The sequence below is a fragment of the Melospiza georgiana genome, chromosome 2, assembly GCF_028018845.1.
Source record: "Melospiza georgiana isolate bMelGeo1 chromosome 2, bMelGeo1.pri, whole genome shotgun sequence".
In the NCBI taxonomy this organism is placed as follows: Eukaryota; Metazoa; Chordata; class Aves; order Passeriformes; family Passerellidae; genus Melospiza; species Melospiza georgiana.
In genome coordinates, this window is record NC_080431.1 from 77573285 (window position 1) to 77591803 (window position 18519).

The 18519-nt window shown below is 43.5% G+C and overlaps 1 protein-coding gene across 9 annotated transcripts in view; it reads left to right on the forward strand.

Annotated features, from left to right (window-relative positions):
- The window catches only part of PAK1 (p21 (RAC1) activated kinase 1), an 87705-nt gene that overhangs the window by 64805 nt on the left and 4381 nt on the right, over positions 1-18519 (forward strand). For all 9 annotated transcript variants that reach the window (XM_058018914.1, XM_058018913.1, XM_058018918.1 and 6 more), the window contains 10 exons: positions 111-258; positions 1369-1406; positions 3290-3406; positions 3718-3892; positions 6853-6916; positions 7795-7843; positions 10130-10242; positions 15493-15610; positions 16049-16148; positions 17916-18112. In XM_058018914.1, coding sequence (XP_057874897.1) covers positions 111-258; positions 1369-1406; positions 3290-3406; positions 3718-3892; positions 6853-6916; positions 7795-7843; positions 10130-10242; positions 15493-15610; positions 16049-16148; positions 17916-18112 — 1119 coding nt within the window. The remainder of the gene's footprint in view (positions 1-110; positions 259-1368; positions 1407-3289; positions 3407-3717; positions 3893-6852; positions 6917-7794; positions 7844-10129; positions 10243-15492; positions 15611-16048; positions 16149-17915; positions 18113-18519) is intronic.

An 18519-nucleotide genomic window follows, 5' to 3' on the forward strand; every position in this document is an offset into this window, starting at 1 on the left:
TCCCTCACAATACTGTGTAACTCCAAAAGCTGGGGCAGAACAGTGACAGTGGGTTAATGTTTTGTGCACATTAGACCAGCTGTGTGTTATCAAGGTGCCTCTTCCCACAGGGAATGCCGGAGCAGTGGGCACGCCTGCTGCAGACTTCCAACATCACCAAGTCAGAGCAGAAGAAGAACCCCCAGGCAGTGCTGGATGTGTTGGAGTTTTACAACTCCAAGAAGACCTCCAACAGCCAGAAGTACATGAGCTTCACAGGTACATGGTGATGGTCTCACGTGGCTGCTTTTTCCAACTCTCTGTGGTCAGGGCATGTGGGGCTTCTTTTGTTAATCAACAAGTAGGTCTCTCTTTTCAAGGAAAATGTGAACGAGATTCGTTGGCTGCTCAGGCACCGTTCTTCCTTTAAAATGCTCTTCTGTTAATCTGGATGCCCAGCATAGCTGCAAAAGAGGAGGTCAGTCAACTGGCTGAGCCTCCCAAACACATCCTTTTTGTGATGCTCACAGCCAGCATCTGGAAGGCAGATCCCAGACTGCTGGGGCTGGGTTCCCCCTGATCAAAGTCCCCAGAGAAAACAAGGCAGCTAAATTTTGCACCAGTTTCAGTTTGCAGGGTGGGTGTGGATGTTGCTTTTTGTGTACTTGGGGTGAGAACCTCTCGGCTCCCATGTGCCATGGTTGGGGAATGGGCCTCAGCTGCCTGGGTGCTTGAAAATTGCTGGCTGGGTTCCTCTAAAAGTTGAAGCTGCCAAGGTTTTATCTGCCCTCTGAAGGACATCTGCAACCACCACCCCTTTTCCTTTCAACTGCAACTCCTTCCCTTTCTAAATATTAACCCCTACTTTGGTTCTTCCAGGGGGATAGAACCATGTCACCAGATCTGGTACTAATTAGGAGGGCTCCAAGCAAGGATAAAAGCACAAATATTTCCCATATGTGCCTGGATAGTCAAATGAGAAGCCCATCAGTTGACTTGTGGGGTCCTCTGTGCTATTCCAGGAAGTTTAGGTGGCTGAGACTGAACATTTTGCAGTCAGGAGTCAGCTGCAGTGCCTCTGCTGGGGACTTAGTCATTGATAATATTTTGTGTACATGGATGGAGGACAATATTCATTCAGGTTTTGCTCTGGGCAATTCCACCCTCCTGCTGCAGGGATTTGTGACCCTTGCATTTGTCTGCATTTGTTTACCCTCTGTTCCTATATCTTCCAGGGTTCAGCTGGTTCTGGGAAGCTGGAGTGAGGGAGCTAAGTTCGGGAGCAGCTTTTTTGCCTGCCTTTTCTAAAGAGAGCTTGTTCCTTGCTCCTCTCCCCATTTTTGCTGCATTTATAACTCATTTATAATGGCATTATTATCTGTCTTTCAGATAAATCAGCCGAGGATTACAATTCATCTAATACATTGGTAAGCCTCACATTCTATCTTGGCATTAAAAAACTTGCAAAAACTAGTTAATTACTTGTAAACTTGTAGTTTGCCTAATGTTTTAAAATCTGAACTATGTATATTTGTATAGCCAGTTCATGTTTATAAAAACAGGTGTGCTCCTTTCACTTCTTTTTTTTCAACTGGTGGGGAATAAAGCAGATGGAAGTAGGATTTATAGTGAATTAATGAATGGAAATTAGTGAATTAATTAGTAGAAATAGGTCTGTTTTCATAGAAGTTGGTCTTTTTCTACACCGAGAATTTGATAACCACTCTGCTGTCAAGTTTTATTTCTCTGTAAACTGTTTTATAACAAAGTTTATTTACTAACCTGTGAGGTCTGATTTACTAAAGCTAATGTTGGTTAACCAGACTAATCTCTAGCAGAACAGGAAATAAAAGGTTCTCCTCCTCTCTGCTTGACCTTTACTCAGTCCTTGCCAGGGCAGGCACCACTCCTATTTGCTTTGTTAGGAGACATGATAAATTTTTGTGTGTGCATGTGAGATAAAAGAAACAAAACTTTCAGTGTAAGATGGTTCATAAAACTCCACAATTCCCTCAGCTCTTGTTTTATCATGGCCATGTCGTTACCTAGCATTGCCTTGTTTTTCTCCCTTCCAAAGGCAGCTTATTTAGATCTGATCATTTGGGACTCTGGAAAAAGAAACAGAAAATGTTTCTGCCATTGTTCATTATTACACATCATTATATGTCAGTCCTCAGAAGTTTCAATGTCTGAGGTTGGATTTTTAAGTAAATCCTGAGAAAAGCAATAGTTACCAGTCTACTGAGATATCCAATGCCCTCCCTCAGGCCAACCTTTAATTTTGGGGATACTTAGGAAATTCCCAGTACATAGCTTTTCCTTGTTGTTTTTGACCAGCTAGGTTTTTGTGTTATGTCAAGTGCATTTTGACAATTACTTGTCAAGATGATGATGATTTCAAGTATTTTAGGCTCAGTGAAATACTGTGTTGCTTTCTCCCTCTTTCTGAGGATTTTAATACTTTTCCCCCCACTACTCTTAGGGAGGTGATGATGCACAAACAGAACTGGTCTAGTGGGTTGAGGACCTTACCAAGTTTATTCTGAAATGTTTGTAGTGTAAAGAATGTTATGAACTTCTAATCCAGTTTCACATGGATAAATTTAAAAGTGACTTTCATTCCTAATCACAGCATTGCAGAAAATTCCAGATAATTTTTTAACCACTTGAAAAACTGTTTTTAAACAAAATAATTGTTCCTATTTTTCTGTAAATTCTTATGGAAAGTAATTTTAAAAGAGATTTGAAAAGATTTTTCCAGATTCTGCTTCCAAAATCTCACATTAATTAATTAATTCTCAATCACCATACCAGAAGGGATGCTAACCTGACCACCTAACTTTTGGAGAAACCATTAAGAGTTTGATGTGAATTCTGGCATTTAAAGTCTGAAATCTTCATACTGAATGGTCAGGGTTTGAAGCAAGCAAAAAGCCCTAAGAGACAGTATAAATAGGGACAGATATTTCCAAACTTGGGTGTCCCAAAACTTGCTGGTCAGCTGTGTGGGTGTTGGGAAAGCAGTGAGAGAGCCCAGGTCTCCTCAGGTCCTTGGGAAGAGGGTTGCTGTCACTCAGGCAGATGGGGAGCTGTGTCTGAGCAGTTGTGTCAGGCAGTGTTGGACTGCACATCCATTTCCCATGAAGACCCAGGAACCCTGGGTTTGACTTTTTCAGACACTCTAACTCACCACCCTGTTCTGATTATTGCTTCAGCGCAATCTCTGTTAGCAGCTTAATCCAGTGTTTGTGATTTTGTTCATAATGTGTGATTGGGTTTTGATTTTTGCTGTTTGTGCAACTGCATGCAGAATGTGAAGGCAGTCTCTGAGACCCCTGCAGTGCCCTCAGTGTCTGAAGATGAGGATGATGAAGATGATGCAGCTCCACCCCCTGTGATAGCTCCACGACCTGAACACACCAAATCTGTGAGCAGATATTCTCTGTTCAGCCTGCACTGCTGCAATCACAGTCAGGCCTTGCCTGTGGCTCTTTGTCCCTCTGCATGGCTTGATGCTGAGCCCTTCTTGGGAGCAGGAGGGAGGCAATGGGAGCCATTCCTTCAGGCAGAACACCTTAGTGCTGTCACCTTCCATGTTGTGGGGGCACGAGTCCTTGATTTGTGATGCTAGTTGTTAACAGAGCAGCTATAGAAATGCATCCCTGACAACAACAGTAACAGGATGAATAGAAGTGTTTAAATCTTCACCTGACTTGTGTGTTTTTCCCAACAAATTAGATATACACCCGCTCTGTGATAGACCCTCTTCCTCCGCCTACCAGAGATGTGGCCACCTCTCCTATCTCTTCTCCCTCGGAAAACAGCACAACAGCACCTGACATGCTGGTCAGGAACACGGAGAAGCAGAAGAAAAAGCCAAAAATGTCAGATGAAGAGATCCTGGAAAAATTAAGTATGTCGTTGATCTCTAAAAAAGTTAAATTCCAGGTCCTGCTGTGTTGGTTTCTCAGAATGTCAACAAGCTGAAATGTTTCCCTGTTTTGCGATCCCTTACTGAAGGCATGGGCCCACAGTCACAGCACAAAACTGGGGGAAGATGTAAGGGGTGAGCTTGAATTTAGACTGAGCCCCTGTGATACTGGCTGAAGTCCCCAGGGAGCTGCAGATCCTCAGGCTCTGCAAAGCAAGCCTTGAATAAATAGCATCTATTCAACTATGGAGTCTGAGATCATTCCACATCTTATTCTGCAGCTCTGAAACATGAATGATTACATTGCAATGTTAGACATAAGGTGTCTAAAAGATGGAGAGAAAATTAATGCATCCCCAAGTTTGCCTTCCTCAGTATCATGGTGTAAAGTGGCTTGGTTATTTTTAAGTGCTTTAACATTTTGTGGGTAGCCAAATTGGTGGGTTTTTTCTGGGAAAAATTCATCAAGTCTCTCAGATGTGTCCTCCTGTCTTTAACAGTTCCTACCTTCAATGCAAGTGTTCCTCTGCTGCCTGGTGGTTTTGGGTTATGCTGTGGCATATCCAACAGCTGAACCAGCTCTTTGATGCAACTGATTGCTATCCTCAGCCTGGGCCAGGTTTTGTTAGAGCAGAGCATTTCTAATTCTTTGACCTACTAATCCTGTATTAATTACATCCATGGCTTGCTTGTCAGTTGACTGAAATTGTGTTAGCATCTCTATGATAAGGCTGGCCTCTGGTTTGAGGGTATATTTGTCAGTATTTCAGGAGTAAGAGTCTAGTAGTTAGATGAAGACTTAATCTGAGGGTACAACTTTAAAAAAAAATTTAAAATATTAAAATGGTATCTGAGTAACTAATTTCTCTAAATAGAGCCTAAATTGACTTGATGGTTTATTAATTGGAACTGCTTGCTGTTAGAAACTCACACCCATTGTTTCAAAACACCAACTTTACCAACTCAATTAGCAGAATTTTTGTATCATTAAGGATTCAAGACATTTTTGTGACCAGGCAAGGCGAACAGCAACTGTGGCAGGAAAAAAAGTGCTATTCTAATAAAAATACACCCACTTCAGTCATGCAGAGAAGTGCAAGTGCTACTTTTGGGAGTGTTGGGAAGCAGATGTACCTTCTGACACCTTGCTTGCTCCAGGTGTCAGCTTCTATATGTGGGCTAGTCAGAAAAATGTTATGAAGTTTTAATCTTTGGTCTTAATCTAAGTAAAAATGTCTTTCCACTGAGGGCAGTGGAGCTGTAGTTGTGCAGAGAAGCATCCTTTGGACTTTTTAGTTTAACTAAAATGATTAAAACTGTAAAGCAAAAATATATTTACACATACAAAATACGTGCTAAATGCATGCAAAGGTTAAAAGGAGGCTGCTCAATCCCTACCTCTCAGCAGAAGCACAGCATTGGTGCAAATATTAATGAATCCTCACCTGACTCTTTGGAAGGTAGGAAATACAGCATTAAACAGGGCAAAACTGGCAACTGCCACTTGTCACCACAGCATTTTGTCCAGTCCTTGCCTTGGGGAAGCATTTGCAGTCTGAGCTTGTTGCCTGTGTTAGGCTTTAAAGGAAAATTTCTGAATATTTGTCCAGAAATACCAGTCCTCAGGGCAGACAGCATTGCTTCTGTAATTGTGGACTGGGTTTTGTGAAGCCAAATTTCTCTTCCTGCCCTCCTCTCCAAACATGGGTGATATTCCCTACTTCTACCTCTGTCTGTCCTAAACCCTCTGGGTTTGGCTGCTCTCCAGTGGTGTCTGAAAATAGCCTGCTCTTGCTCTGCTTGCTACTGGATTTCTTGGCTTAATGGCCACGAGCAGTTTCTTTGCCAGCATTGATCTGTTGGGGCTCAGCCCCAGACCCTGTGAGAGCAGCACCGTATGTCGGCAGCTCCGGGGACTTGCAAACACCAGCTCGGGTGCTGCTCTGCATCCCTTGATCCTTTTAGCCACCCTGGTGCTGTTAGAGAGGAGGCTGGCTCCCAGCTGAGCTCTAGAAATTGCTGGCTCTGGTTCCTTCCCCTAAAAAGGGTGTCTTTCCTAACTCATAGGGGAGTTATCAAAATCAGTTTAAGTTTGCAGCCACTTGCAGCCCTGTGCTGTGGAACACCAGGCAAAGTGCTTTTCCCTTTGAGGAAGGCAATGAGAGACTTCTGGTTTTGGGAGAATGAGCTGAGGTGGTCTCAGGTTGGTCTCCAAAAGCAGAGGGATGCTGGTAACTGCTGCTAAAACCTGTGCTGCCTGTCAGGCTCCTGGAAGAGCAGCTCAGCATTGCCCAGGACAGGCAGGGGAGGTTTGGCTCTGGAGGTTTGGCTCTCTACTTTCTCTCCTGAGTCTTGCAGCCCAGTCACTGGGTCAGTTAATGGTTGTGGTTGTGCAGGTAGAAAAAGATCATAAATGCTTTTTTTTGCTGCTACAAATTGTCATGCTGTAGGGAAATCTTTGACTAGTTTTATAGACTAGACTAGTTTTATAGACTAGACTGTTGCCTCCAAGATGATTGAGAGCCCAGCTCCAAATTCAGAGACATTGCAGTGCAGGGACATCTTAGATCATCCAGGGTGTTAAAGCTGGGAGTGTAAGTAGCAGGTTTCCAACAAATTACTGTTTTTCCATATGTCAGGCCTGTCTATCCCCATCCTGCACCTAGTAATGACTGCAAGTGAAGGTTAAATGTTCTTAATGTGTGTGTCCCATCATTTCTGGAGGGAAGTTCCTGATACAGGGGAATGCTGCAGCTGGGATGATAAGTGAGTAAATAACTGAGGACTTCCTTGGTGTCCATGTGCCTCTGGATTTCTGATGAGTGGCTCATGAGACAGAACCTACGGTGGTCAGTGGAGCTGTTCTTACAGTTAGTTCTTGTAGCTGTATGAAAAAAGGCCTTGAAGAAAATCCTCTCTTTTTTTTTTGTTGTTTTTTATAGGAAGTATCGTTAGTGTGGGTGATCCAAAAAAGAAGTACACGAATTTTGAGAAGATTGGACAGGGGTCAGTATATGCTTCTTCTCTGGCCTAAACCTTTCACTTTCATATTCTAAGAAGAATTCACTGAAACCAGGCTAACTTAGTTTGCTGGAAGGGCTGTTGGGGATACTTGGGAAAGTTTATTTTGTTTGGTTGTTTATTTATTTCCTTTGTTTTGTTTTTGTTTCTGGCTGTTTTGCTGGGTTCCACATCCCCCCAAATCTTTTTCTGTTCCTGGCAAAGTCACAGGGAGTGGGTTTTTGTGGAATTGTGTTGTAATATAAGAAATTATGCCATTAGATGATCAGGTTGATAAATACAGCTACAAGCAGGGAAAGAACTGCAGGACCATCTTCAGTGTACAGATTTGCTTCTGAATCAGCTCTCTCAAGGCATGTGCTGTGCTCCTCTGAGCAAGGTAGGGGGAAAGTAGAGGTTGTAGGAGAGACTGTACTGAGGCACAACACAGATCTGCAGTCAGATCCCTGTGCTGAGGCTCAAACTCCTGTTTTCCTCACTACAATGCCCCATTTGTTTACTTCAGCTGATCCTGTTGCTCTGTTATCATGTTGGGCATTCTGCAAGCCAGGATAGTGTGGTCATGCCACTTGAAATGGAATAAACTCACAGTCCTACAGTTTGCTGGTTTAGCAGCAAGGGTTTGGATGACCGTAGTGTTCCTTATTAGGAACTTTTCTTCCCATAAATCCTCTGGCTTCTGCCTCAACAACAGTCTTGTCTCAGAAATATTTCAGATTATGTTTGCCACTGGAATTATTGCATGTAAAGGAATGGGATTGAGAGCACTTCAGAGACAAGTGGGAAGGGGCATGTGTTAAGCTCTCACTTTTACTTTGAGATACTAACAAATAATTTCTTTTTCTTTTCTCTGTTTTGTTTAGAGCCTCAGGTACAGTTTACACAGCAATAGATGTAGCTACAGGACAGGAGGTAAGTGCTGCCAGAGTACCACAGCAGTGGATTTTGGATTGTGTCCCAAAAGTTCAAGTTGATGCTACAAAATAAAGACTGTCTTTCAGGGATTCATGACATCTTATTTTTAATGAGGTCTTTACTTACTAATGAGACATGGTTGAGTGGTCTGAGCAGAGAACTGGAAAAAATGACTTCACAAGTTTTGATTACTGAATAATTTCATATTTATAAAGATTCTTTCTGTTATTGCAAAGGCTAGAAGCAAATGTTTGGACTGGGCAGGTCCTCAGGAAAAGTTTCTCTCCTCTTCCTCAAGATTGCTGCCTGTCTCCATACAAGCTCTTATTTGCCCTCTGCTCCTTTGCTTCCTGCACTTATAGGACTTAACTTGGATAGAACAGACTTTAATTGCAGACATCCTTTGCCCACTTACTTTCTGTCCTTGAATTGTGAGACAAGGAATGCCTGTCTTTTCTTTTTTTCCCTCACAAATATTAAAAAGTGCCATACTTACTGCTTGCATCATAAACTAGTAGTCATGGATATACAGCAACTGTGGAAACCTTTATTTCTAGATGGAGGATTTTTTAAAAGATTAAAGTTTGTTATTCCAGATATATTTATGGAAGTCTGCAACAACGTGTGTCTGCTTTGCATTTGTACAATGTAACAGTTATTCACCAGCAAATTTCATAATTGTACTTTTTGCTGAAATTCCTTCCCTTCCTTTTTCAGTTCCTGAAGAATTAATACACTTTAATTGCTGCCTTTAAAGAAGGGTTCTTAGATTTATTTTGAAGCAATGACAAATTTTATAAGAGGGGGAAGTTCTTTGATAGTTTTCTGCTTTCTTTCTGGACCCCTTCGGTGACAACCATGTGAAAATTTGAACTTTTGTATTACAACAGACTTTTAAATCATTCCCATTACACTAGTGTGTTCAGGCCCTGAATTTTTAAGTCTGCATTTGGGATCACTGTAACTTTGTAATGCTGTTCCTTGTGCCTTTCTGTGAAGTGCACTGAACTCAGTGCATGGAAACACTGGGAATTTCTCTATCTGCATAAAATGCCTTCCCTTTCTTCTTCATCTTTCATTCTTCTCTCTGGTCTTGTACAAAGAGCAGCCTGGGGTTTTGTTTTTGTCTTCTTAAAGTACAGCCCTCATGAGTACTGTGGAAAAGCAGCCTGTCTGTCTGCTCTTGCCTTCTCATGTGTTGGGATTTTTCTATAGTCTTGCCTTCTATACTATCAAAATACTAATTGTATCCATCTATATTGGCACTCTGTGACTTGGTTTTTTTTTAATCCTTGCTTTTGTGAGTTACTGTAGTTGCTGGCTCCAGTTCATTCACCCAGGCCTCTTTCTCTCCATGTAGCAGTTTTGTAAAGCAGTTTTGTAGTTTCACTTTATTCCTTTTGCCTAAATATTGTACTAAAGGCTGTTGAGTTGTAACCTCTATGAATTATCTCTGCCTCCAGCTGTGCTGAGCAGGTTTACTGTTTGAAAGAGCCTCTGAGGGCCAGGGGCTCTCACAAAGTACTGGTAGTGTGGAAACTTGAATACAAGAGTTACAAACATGTTGTAACTCTTCCTTCCTGCTCTTTGCATACATACATGCAGAGCAGGCATCCTAAAACAGGAAGAAAGTTACTAAACCAAAGGGTTGCAGCTGACAAATCCATCCCTGTTGCCCTTCAGGCATGACTGGACATAAAGCTGACTCAAATTCATTTATTTTGAGCCTTTTATCTTAACATTGGTGCTTCTCTCCCCCAGGTCTGGTTGTGACAAAAGAAATAGAGTTATTACCTTGAAGTACCAAACATGGTTGTGTTATTTACCCACCCTACTTTAGATTTCTAGAAGGCAAAATTTGCATGGTAACAGGGAAAAACACCAAAAAATTTCCAGAAAGATCCAATTAAAAATAAAATATATAATAATCCTTTCAGAAACAAAAAGTTTACCACTCCATACCAGAGCAAGGGGATCTCTTCTTTGTTACCAAGAAGCTGTCGATGGGAGGTGGCTATCCAGATGTGACACTGAAGTCCAGTATGAAAATGGCAATTCCTCTTGTTCTTTTTTTCATTATCATCCATCATAAGTGGAAATGGACTGGCTGCAGGAGCCTGCAGAGTTATGGAATGGTAATTCAGTAGCTGATGATGAAGCAGTGACCTCATGATCCAAAGGTGTTTTTCCTGCCTCATGTGGATGTGGGACTAAATTGACTGGTACTGGCAGGTTTCTGGGGGCTCCTGCAATAATGCTTTACCTGATCTCTTTTCACTGCAGGTTGCAATCAAACAGATGAATTTGCAGCAGCAGCCCAAAAAAGAACTGATTATTAATGAGATTCTGGTGATGAGGGAAAACAAAAACTCCAACATTGTCAACTACTTGGACAGGTACGTCAGTATTTGCAGGGCTCACAAAGGGACACTGGAAAATGCTTTCTTGTCAGTGTCTTAAGGGTTCCTGGCTCAGCTTAATGCAGGTGTAGGACAACCTTGCACTGCTTAAAGCATTGTGGGATTGTGGGTGGCCTGGCAGTCTTTCCAGAATGAGAAGAAACAGCTATCTGAACCAGTGTTAATGGGATGTCTAGGCTCTCTTCAGAGATGCTGGTAACTAAGGTCCTGTCAGGACTTAATTTTTCATCTCTCTCCTTTGCCAAATTTGACACAACAAACTTCCTGCTTATTTCCTTCCTGTTACTAAAGGAGAAGTAGATAGAGTTTGAAATGTATTATTTCTATTAGCTTTCCTCTTTTTTTCTTCCCCACTGAGCAATGCTGGTGTTCTGCTGCCAGAGGAGCAGACTGCTTGCAGGGTTAGATGCAGTGCTGTCCCTGTGACTGTCCATGAGGTTTGTGCACAGTAACATGACAGCAGTGAGGGTGAATGGCATGCGGCACATAACCTGAAGTCTGGGGAGACCTCAGCACAGCTTTGCAGTACTTTAGGGGACTTTTAAGAAGAGGGAGAGTGACTTTTAAGGCAGTTAGTGATAGAGCAAGAGGAAACAGTTTTCATACAAAAGAAGGTAGATTTAGGTTAGGTATAATGGAGAAATTCTTCCCAGTGAGGGTGGTGAGGCACTGGCACAGGCTGTCCAGAGAAGATGTAGCTGCCCTGGCAGTGTTCAAGGCCAGGTTGGATGGGGCTCTGAGCAGCCTGCTGTAATGGAAGGTGTCCCTGCCCATGGTTCCAGGTTTGGAACTAGGTGGCCTTTAAGGTCCCTTTGAACCCAAAGCATTCTGTCATTCCATGATGCTGAAAGCCCAGCAGGCAAAAGCATTTAATGGTGGCTTGAATTCACCATCAATATCACAGTGCTGCCTTGTGTCAAGCCTGTGTCACTCACTTGTTAAAACTTTTGCTAGCTCCATTTGAGCTGCAGCAAGATTTTCAGTCTGCTGCACTCAACATGTGAATGTAGCAGTTCTGATGAACCACAGGTTTGCCTTCTTGTAAGGGTAAAGACTGCTTGGATAAGGTGGGCTGCAGACTTCAAATTCAGCAGCTTGGGTTTTTTGGAAGATACAACAAAGGGATGTGACCTAGAATCTCTGGAAATTTGAGAGAGGATTTGCACACTTTTTTTGCTCTGTGTGTATATCAAGATCTAATCAGCTGTTTCTTTAATAGGTTTCTTTTGCAGACTTTTAATGTCTTAGCCAAAAGAGGTGGTACTTACAATCTGCAGCAGTTGATTTGCTGAATTTTTGTGTTGCTGTGTCCCATACATAGCTGTAAAGAGCTACTTTGTTGAGGAGACAGAAAGTCTGCTCCTGAAATTTTTATGACAGAGGTGTGTGTGCAGGGATCTTATGCTGGGCACACACCCTCTTCCTAGAGAGAGGAGGGTGTGTGCCTAGTGTAAAATGAAACAAGTGGTTAAGAATTGCAGCTGGGCTAGAACTGTTACTTTCCTCTGGCTCATTAGAGCCTTTGTTTTGACAAAACTGTTTGAGAGCCAGGCTCTTCCCATTAGAGAGCGTCGCTGTGTACGTTCACTTCCCTTGCCTAGCCAGTGCATCCCAGCTGCAGGATAGCTCCATGTCCTGCTGTCTTGTTCAAACTTTCAGCAACAAAAGCTGCTGCTTTTGTCCTCCACTGTCACTAATCTTTTTCAGAGGGATTAGCTTTTGTTTGAGTGCTGCACATGGACAGAACAGCAACTGGGATGAACATGGGGGTCCTTGTGCCTATTATGCCACTTCAGTTCTGCAACTGCAGGATTCTGTTGCTGGGGAGCTGTGTCCCTCCTGCCCAGCCTAAATGTGCTTATGCTTCCCAAGTGCTGAATAAAGCTCATATTTGGATGCCACTTGTTGGCTTCTGCCTTCTGCTGAGGGAGGTGGAGGAAGGATGTGCTGATCAGTGCAAGGCCTGGTTTCTGCTTTGTGGTTTTGTTACAGTGTCTGCCTTTCTGAGTCCCTAATGGGAGCTGCAAGGTAGTTACTGGCATAAACCAGCTCTCTCAGCTCCTGCCCTTGTGCAAGGGTTTCCTGTGCTTTGTCCTCTGTTAACTGCCTGGCCTACTTGCTTGTGGTTAAGCAGCTTTTCTGCTGCAGCCATAGTGGCCAGAGTTGCACAAAGGTGTGCTGTGATATTTAGGATAGTGACATGGCCTATTTCAGCTGTACTTAGGAGCTGGATTTAGAAGCATCTGGCTCTGAAGACAGTGACATCAGTCTTCTGTACAGATAAACAGCCACTTGTGCTGAGTTACCTGCTGGAGGTCCCAGAAAGAGGCCCTGAGTCCTGCTTCTAAAATCAGCCATCTAAACACAGGCATCAGATGCTCTATGCTAGACAAAGCAAACTCCTGCCCTTTAGTTTTGTTCTGAACAACTCCTTAACTTAATAAACCCCCAAATGAGTGATAGCCTTGTTTACCCCAACCCCAAACGGTAGTAAGGATGGATGGTCAGTGAATGAAGCTGAAGATGTGAGACAGTCATGCTACAAGAACACAATGGTTTCTTCCCAGGCTACATTTATGTTTGCATGTTGGAGGCCGGTTAAAATTCTGTAATGAATGAACTTGCACTTCTGGGCAACTCCAAATTCCATCAATTTCATCAATAAAGGATGTGTGTTTGTGATGGAGAGGGCTTGGTGAACAGCTTCCTAAGGTATCCAAGTGGAGGCTGAGGAACACCTTACGGGATCAGATGTTGCCTGCCCTTGCAGATCAATGAAGAGAAAGCTGTAGATTTCCTCACAGATTTTCATCAGGTTTTTCTTACAGCCAGCTTGTTCTGGAAGGTGACTGTGGGTGACAATAGTGCTGTGCCTGATGTCACATCACAGCAGCGTGTAGGTGTATGGGCTTCCTGGTGGTGTCTCTAGAACTGCTGAGAGAGTGGGTTTGAGTCATGCCTGCAGTGGGCAGCTCAGTGACTAAGCCTGGCAGGAGAGTGGAAAGATCCCTGAGACAGTACCACCCTGGACTGACATTCCTTTGGTGGCAGCTGGCAGGGAGCCACTGTTAAGTTCTCCTCTCTGTGTGTTATGTCAAATCTATCAATTATTGAGTTGCCAGGATCTTGGCACATGTTTGTGGCTGCTCATGGCTCAGCTTTGGTTTCACAGTGTGGTTCTTGGCTCGCTCCGTCTGTTTTGGCTGCAGAGAGATACCAGCTTGCTCCCAGCATGTGGAACCTTAGATTGTCATGCAAAGAGCCCATTCTGCCCTCATTCTTACAGTCAAGTGCATTTGAGCTGCAGAGAATGCTACTGGCAGTAAAGGGAAACCTTGTGATGTCCATGGTGGGTGATGTGTTGAGAGGGTGCTGATAAAATCTGCAGACAGCCTGATTTGGCAGAAGTGAAGAAGTAGCTATGGCATAGGGGCAGGAAGAAAGAGTGAGGATGGGGTTAGGCTTTCAGAGCCCAACAGGAAGTTAATGACCCACAGAGTTAGCAGAATGCTTCTGAAAGCAGTCTTGCTGCTCCTCTCTCACTCAGAGGGGCTGCTCTGCAGGTGGCACTGCCATTGCTGGGTCTGTAATGCTGGGAAAACAAAATGCCAGTGCATCAGCTTCTGTTCCATAGTAGAGTTTGAGACCTTGGCTGCAGGAGCACAGCCCTGTGCCCTTGGGCTTTGTACCTTGGAAGAATCTGCAGATGGCACCTCCCTACACAGTCCTTAGCATCAGCAAGCCAAGACACCCCCTTTGTCTCTGGAATTGAAAGCTGTCCATAACTATAACACTACTGTCATCCAGGTGCAGCTCAGGCCATTATTACTATTTAGGGGGATTTTTTTCATCAACTTAGTGTTGTCAGTGTGTCCTTTGGGGGTAGATGCCACACCTTGCTCACTCCTGTGATATCTCTCATCTCTGTCTACTTTCCATGCCAAGCTTAATGGCTTCTTTGTCCTTTACTGTTGCTTTCTACCTAGCTATTCCCTAGTACCTATCCTAGCTTTTGCATTTGGCTCCTGCCAGATCCATGCCTCAGTAGGATCAGTGTTTTATAGCAAAGCAAATGTGTCCTTGATGAACTCTAATGCCAGATGAAGCTTTTAATTAGATTCTCTGTCCTCTCACTTTTGGCTCATCTGTCCACTCACTTGAAAAATGAGAGGATAGGCTGAAAAGGTGGTTTTTCATACTGATGATTCCTTCCTTCAGGAATGTGTCATCCTGATGTATTTATTGGTCGTGGAAGTTTGTGTTGATGGGCCCAAAAAGGGGCAGAAATAGTTGATGGTTTTTTGGGTTTGTTTTTTTTTCCATTTTTGTTTTGTTTGTTTGGGGTTTTTTAAATTATTTTTTGTTTGTTTTTAATGAGTTATTGCTGAAGTCTTCATTTCCTGTCTTCCACTTTTAAACATGGGTACACACACACTCAGCAGAGAGGAATATCCCAAGTGACTGAGAAAAGCCACTCTCATCTCAGCTGTCTCCTCCCCATCTTCCTACGAGCCTTTTTTAGAAAAGACCCACCTTTTGGGGATTTTCTTTTTTATTTTAAGTCTTTAGAACTGCTGTTTTTTCCAATAAGATGTACTCTTTTGCCTTTATGAATGGTTCTGAAATTTTCAGACCAAACCACAAACTTGTTTGATAATATGGAAAAGATTGAGGTGATTTTCAAATGCACGATGCTTAAAAAAGAAGTGATCTGTCATGATTGGTTGTGGGTAAGCATCTTTTGAGTCACCCAGAACTGTCCCTGGGCTGAGGCAAAGCAGTCAGTTGCTTAGGACAGCAGGATGCCAGAAGTAGTGAAACAGCCCTCAGCCACCTCTTCCAGGGCAAGAGCCACTGCTGTGTGCCAAATATCGGGGTTGCATGCTTGGGCCCCATCCTTGAGTAGGAACTCTTTGCCTTCTCTCGCAGCAGCACGATCAGTGATTAAAGTCAGGTCTGCATCCTTCCCATGGCAGAAATACTCAGCCTTGCTTTTATGGACAGGAAACTTGTAGCCAGCTCTCCCACTACATCTCTCCTCATCATTCTGCACTAACCCTTCTCTTTGGTCATTCAGGTTGTGATCAGATGCTCCCATGCACAGAAGGTACCAGGAGTATGTGGTTCCCCAATACTGTTAATTGCAGCTCTTGTTTTTATTGCACTTGTAAGAGAGCTTTACAACCCTGTGCATTCTGAATTTAAAATGTGGCTTGGGCTCTTCAGTTACCTTGTAGGAGAAGAGCTCTGGGTGGTGATGGAGTACTTGGCAGGAGGCTCCCTGACCGACGTCGTGACGGAGACCTGCATGGACGAGGGACAAATCGCCGCCGTGTGCCGGGAGGTGAGGCAGCACCCGGAGGGAGCCCTGCTTGGGAATGGGACATGGACTTCCCACAGCCTCTCACTGACTCCATGGAAATGCTTCCAGCTTCTGTAACGTGACAGTCATTCTTTTAGAGGGTGGATTTCACCTGTGAGGATGCAGCATACAATGCTAATGCAAGCCTCATGTTTCACCCCAGAGGCAGGAACTAGAGTGGGAAATGGGGGTGGGATCCTCTTGGTTTTGTCTGTTCTTCAAGTCTTTTAGGACTAACTTGTCTTCCTAGGACCTGTTGATCCCAGTGTGACATCTCTCTGTGGCCCTGCACATACTGAATATATGAAAGGTCCTGACACTTACTACCAAAAATGTACAGTCTGTTTGAGTCCTTCAGTTGGCTAATTGTGACTGGTGAATCATTTCATGCACAGTAAGAATATCTCAATTATTTTTCAGTGTCTCCAAGCCCTGGAATTCCTCCATTCAAACCAAGTTATTCACAGGGACATCAAGAGTGACAACATCCTGCTGGGAATGGATGGCTCTGTCAAACTAAGTATGCAGGGAACATTACTGCTGATGATTTGTCAAACCATGCCAGTTATCTGCTCTGGGCCAGGCATTTTAGGGAGATGGGTGTTTGAGGTGCTTGATGCTGTCATGACAAACAGCCTGTAGAAATGCTACTGTAGATATTTCTGTGGCATTTGTTTTAATGGAGATTGGCAAACACAAATCCTTGTGAACTGATACCAGACTTGAAGTGAGGCTCGGGCTTCACTTAGCTTTGGGCCATCTGTTTAAGTGAACTAAAATAACAGTATTTTAATGCCACTCCAGTCCAGAAAGCTGGGTTGGAAGGTGTAAGGCTACAAGTCTTTATTTATGAGCAGCCCCTTCAGTCTGGAAAATACTGCAGGTACTCAAGGGCCAGGGGAAGTGGAGGGAGGATTGAAAACTGTGTAACTAGAAATAATTTAATCTTACAATGCCAACCCAGACTGGAGCCTAAATGTTATTTCCTCCTTGTGGTATTGCTAGTAATGAAAATCCTGAGACTGTTCTGCCTGTCGGGTGCTAAGGTAGCTGTTGTGCTTGTCATTGTCCATGCGGAGATAACCCTGGAAACCAGTGAATTATTATCTTCCACCTATAGCTTTAACAGAATGGTGCTCCCTTTTTCTTCCTCTCAGTTCCGTTGGCCAGCACCCAACAGGCATAAATAAATCTATTTTTGTCGGCAGCAACAGCAGATATGACTCAAAATTCACAGAGTGCAGATATGCTGAGTAAGGTGGGGTTTTTTTGCACATAATTGCTTTTTAAACTAAAGCTGAACTTTGATAGAGCCAGGTCTCAGGAGCATTAGCAATGAATAACTGATGGGGGCCAAAGTGCTCTATTCTTATGGAATAGTTTCTTTAAGCACAGCGTGCTGGTGCCAGGCTGTAGTTTAAAGTTAGAGAAATCCCTGTGGATATGATGCAGTAACCTTCTGGATCTGAGCTGCTTGTTGGCTCTGCTGGGAATTTGCCCTGTTTATGAACCATATGTCCTTTCCTGGTATTTGCCCTTGATAAAAACTCAGCTAGGAATCAGTTTAATTTTCATAATTCTTCCTAAAATTAGACCTGTGATGCCATAGGGGGTCAGGATGGGCAGTGCATCTTGCTGTGTTGATTCTTCCGGGCTCACAAGAACAGATTTAGCTTTCTTTTGGTGAGCCAAATACAAGTAAAACATAGGGTGCAGCAATCTTTGTATGAGGCCCTCCATATTTCTCTCTATTCAAAGAAAACAACCACTATAAATTTAAGTACTTTAAATTTAATTCTGAACACTCTTTGCTCTATAAAATAAATGCTTCTTGAGGGATGATATGTCTACAGGGGAAGTAATACCCATGGACTGCAAATATCACCAGACATTGCAGCCTGTGGTCAGGGGGGTGTATCTAGTTCAGTCTTGCATTAATTCCTGTTTTCACATACCCAGGAAGGGTCTTTAGACCATATATTACATAGTGTGAAACATCTGTGTAATGCTGCAACACAGGTGAGTGTCTTAACTTCTGTGTGTGGTTATTTCCTGATCTCCATCTGGAATCCTCGTGGCCTCAAAGAGCCAGGTTTAGAAACTTAGCTCTAAACACCATCCTCTGTGTTAGCCACAAAACCACTCCTCCTGTCACATCTGCAGCAGCAGCACACCAGACAGGGCAGCAGGGGGAAGTGTACTGTAGCTCTGGTATCTGTAAGGGTTGTTTTTGAAGAAACTCGCTGATTCCTATGTCTTTTCCCTCCACTCTATTTTAATTTTGCAGCTGACTTTGGCTTCTGTGCCCAGATCACTCCTGAGCAGAGCAAGCGCAGCACCATGGTGGGCACGCCGTACTGGATGGCCCCGGAAGTGGTGACGCGGAAAGCCTACGGGCCCAAGGTGGATATCTGGTCCTTGGGGATCATGGCCATCGAGATGATCGAAGGAGAGCCCCCCTACCTCAATGAGAACCCTCTGAGAGTAAGAGAGTGCTTTTCCCCTCAGGTCTTCACTAAGCTGCTGGTGGAGCTGAGCTCATGTGAATCCTCTGGTGTGGTTTCATCACCTCCAGCCCTATCTAACTCAAATGATCCTGTGGCCTCCTTACATGTCATAGTGAGAAAACTGAGATAGTCTTACTAAAAAACCATGGTTTGCTCTGGGTAGCAGAGGTGTGGGTTCTTCTATGAGTCAGATCATGCACACTCATAATTTCCCATTTTTTGGGATGCTAATAGAGGCAGAAGTTCTACCTTAAGGCAACAATGCAGTCATGTCTCAAAACCTTCTACCCTGGGAATGAAAGAATTCTCCTCTGAGAAACCTGGTGTAGTGGAAGGTTCCCTGCACGTGGCAGGAGTATTGGAACTAGGTGATCTTTAAGGTCC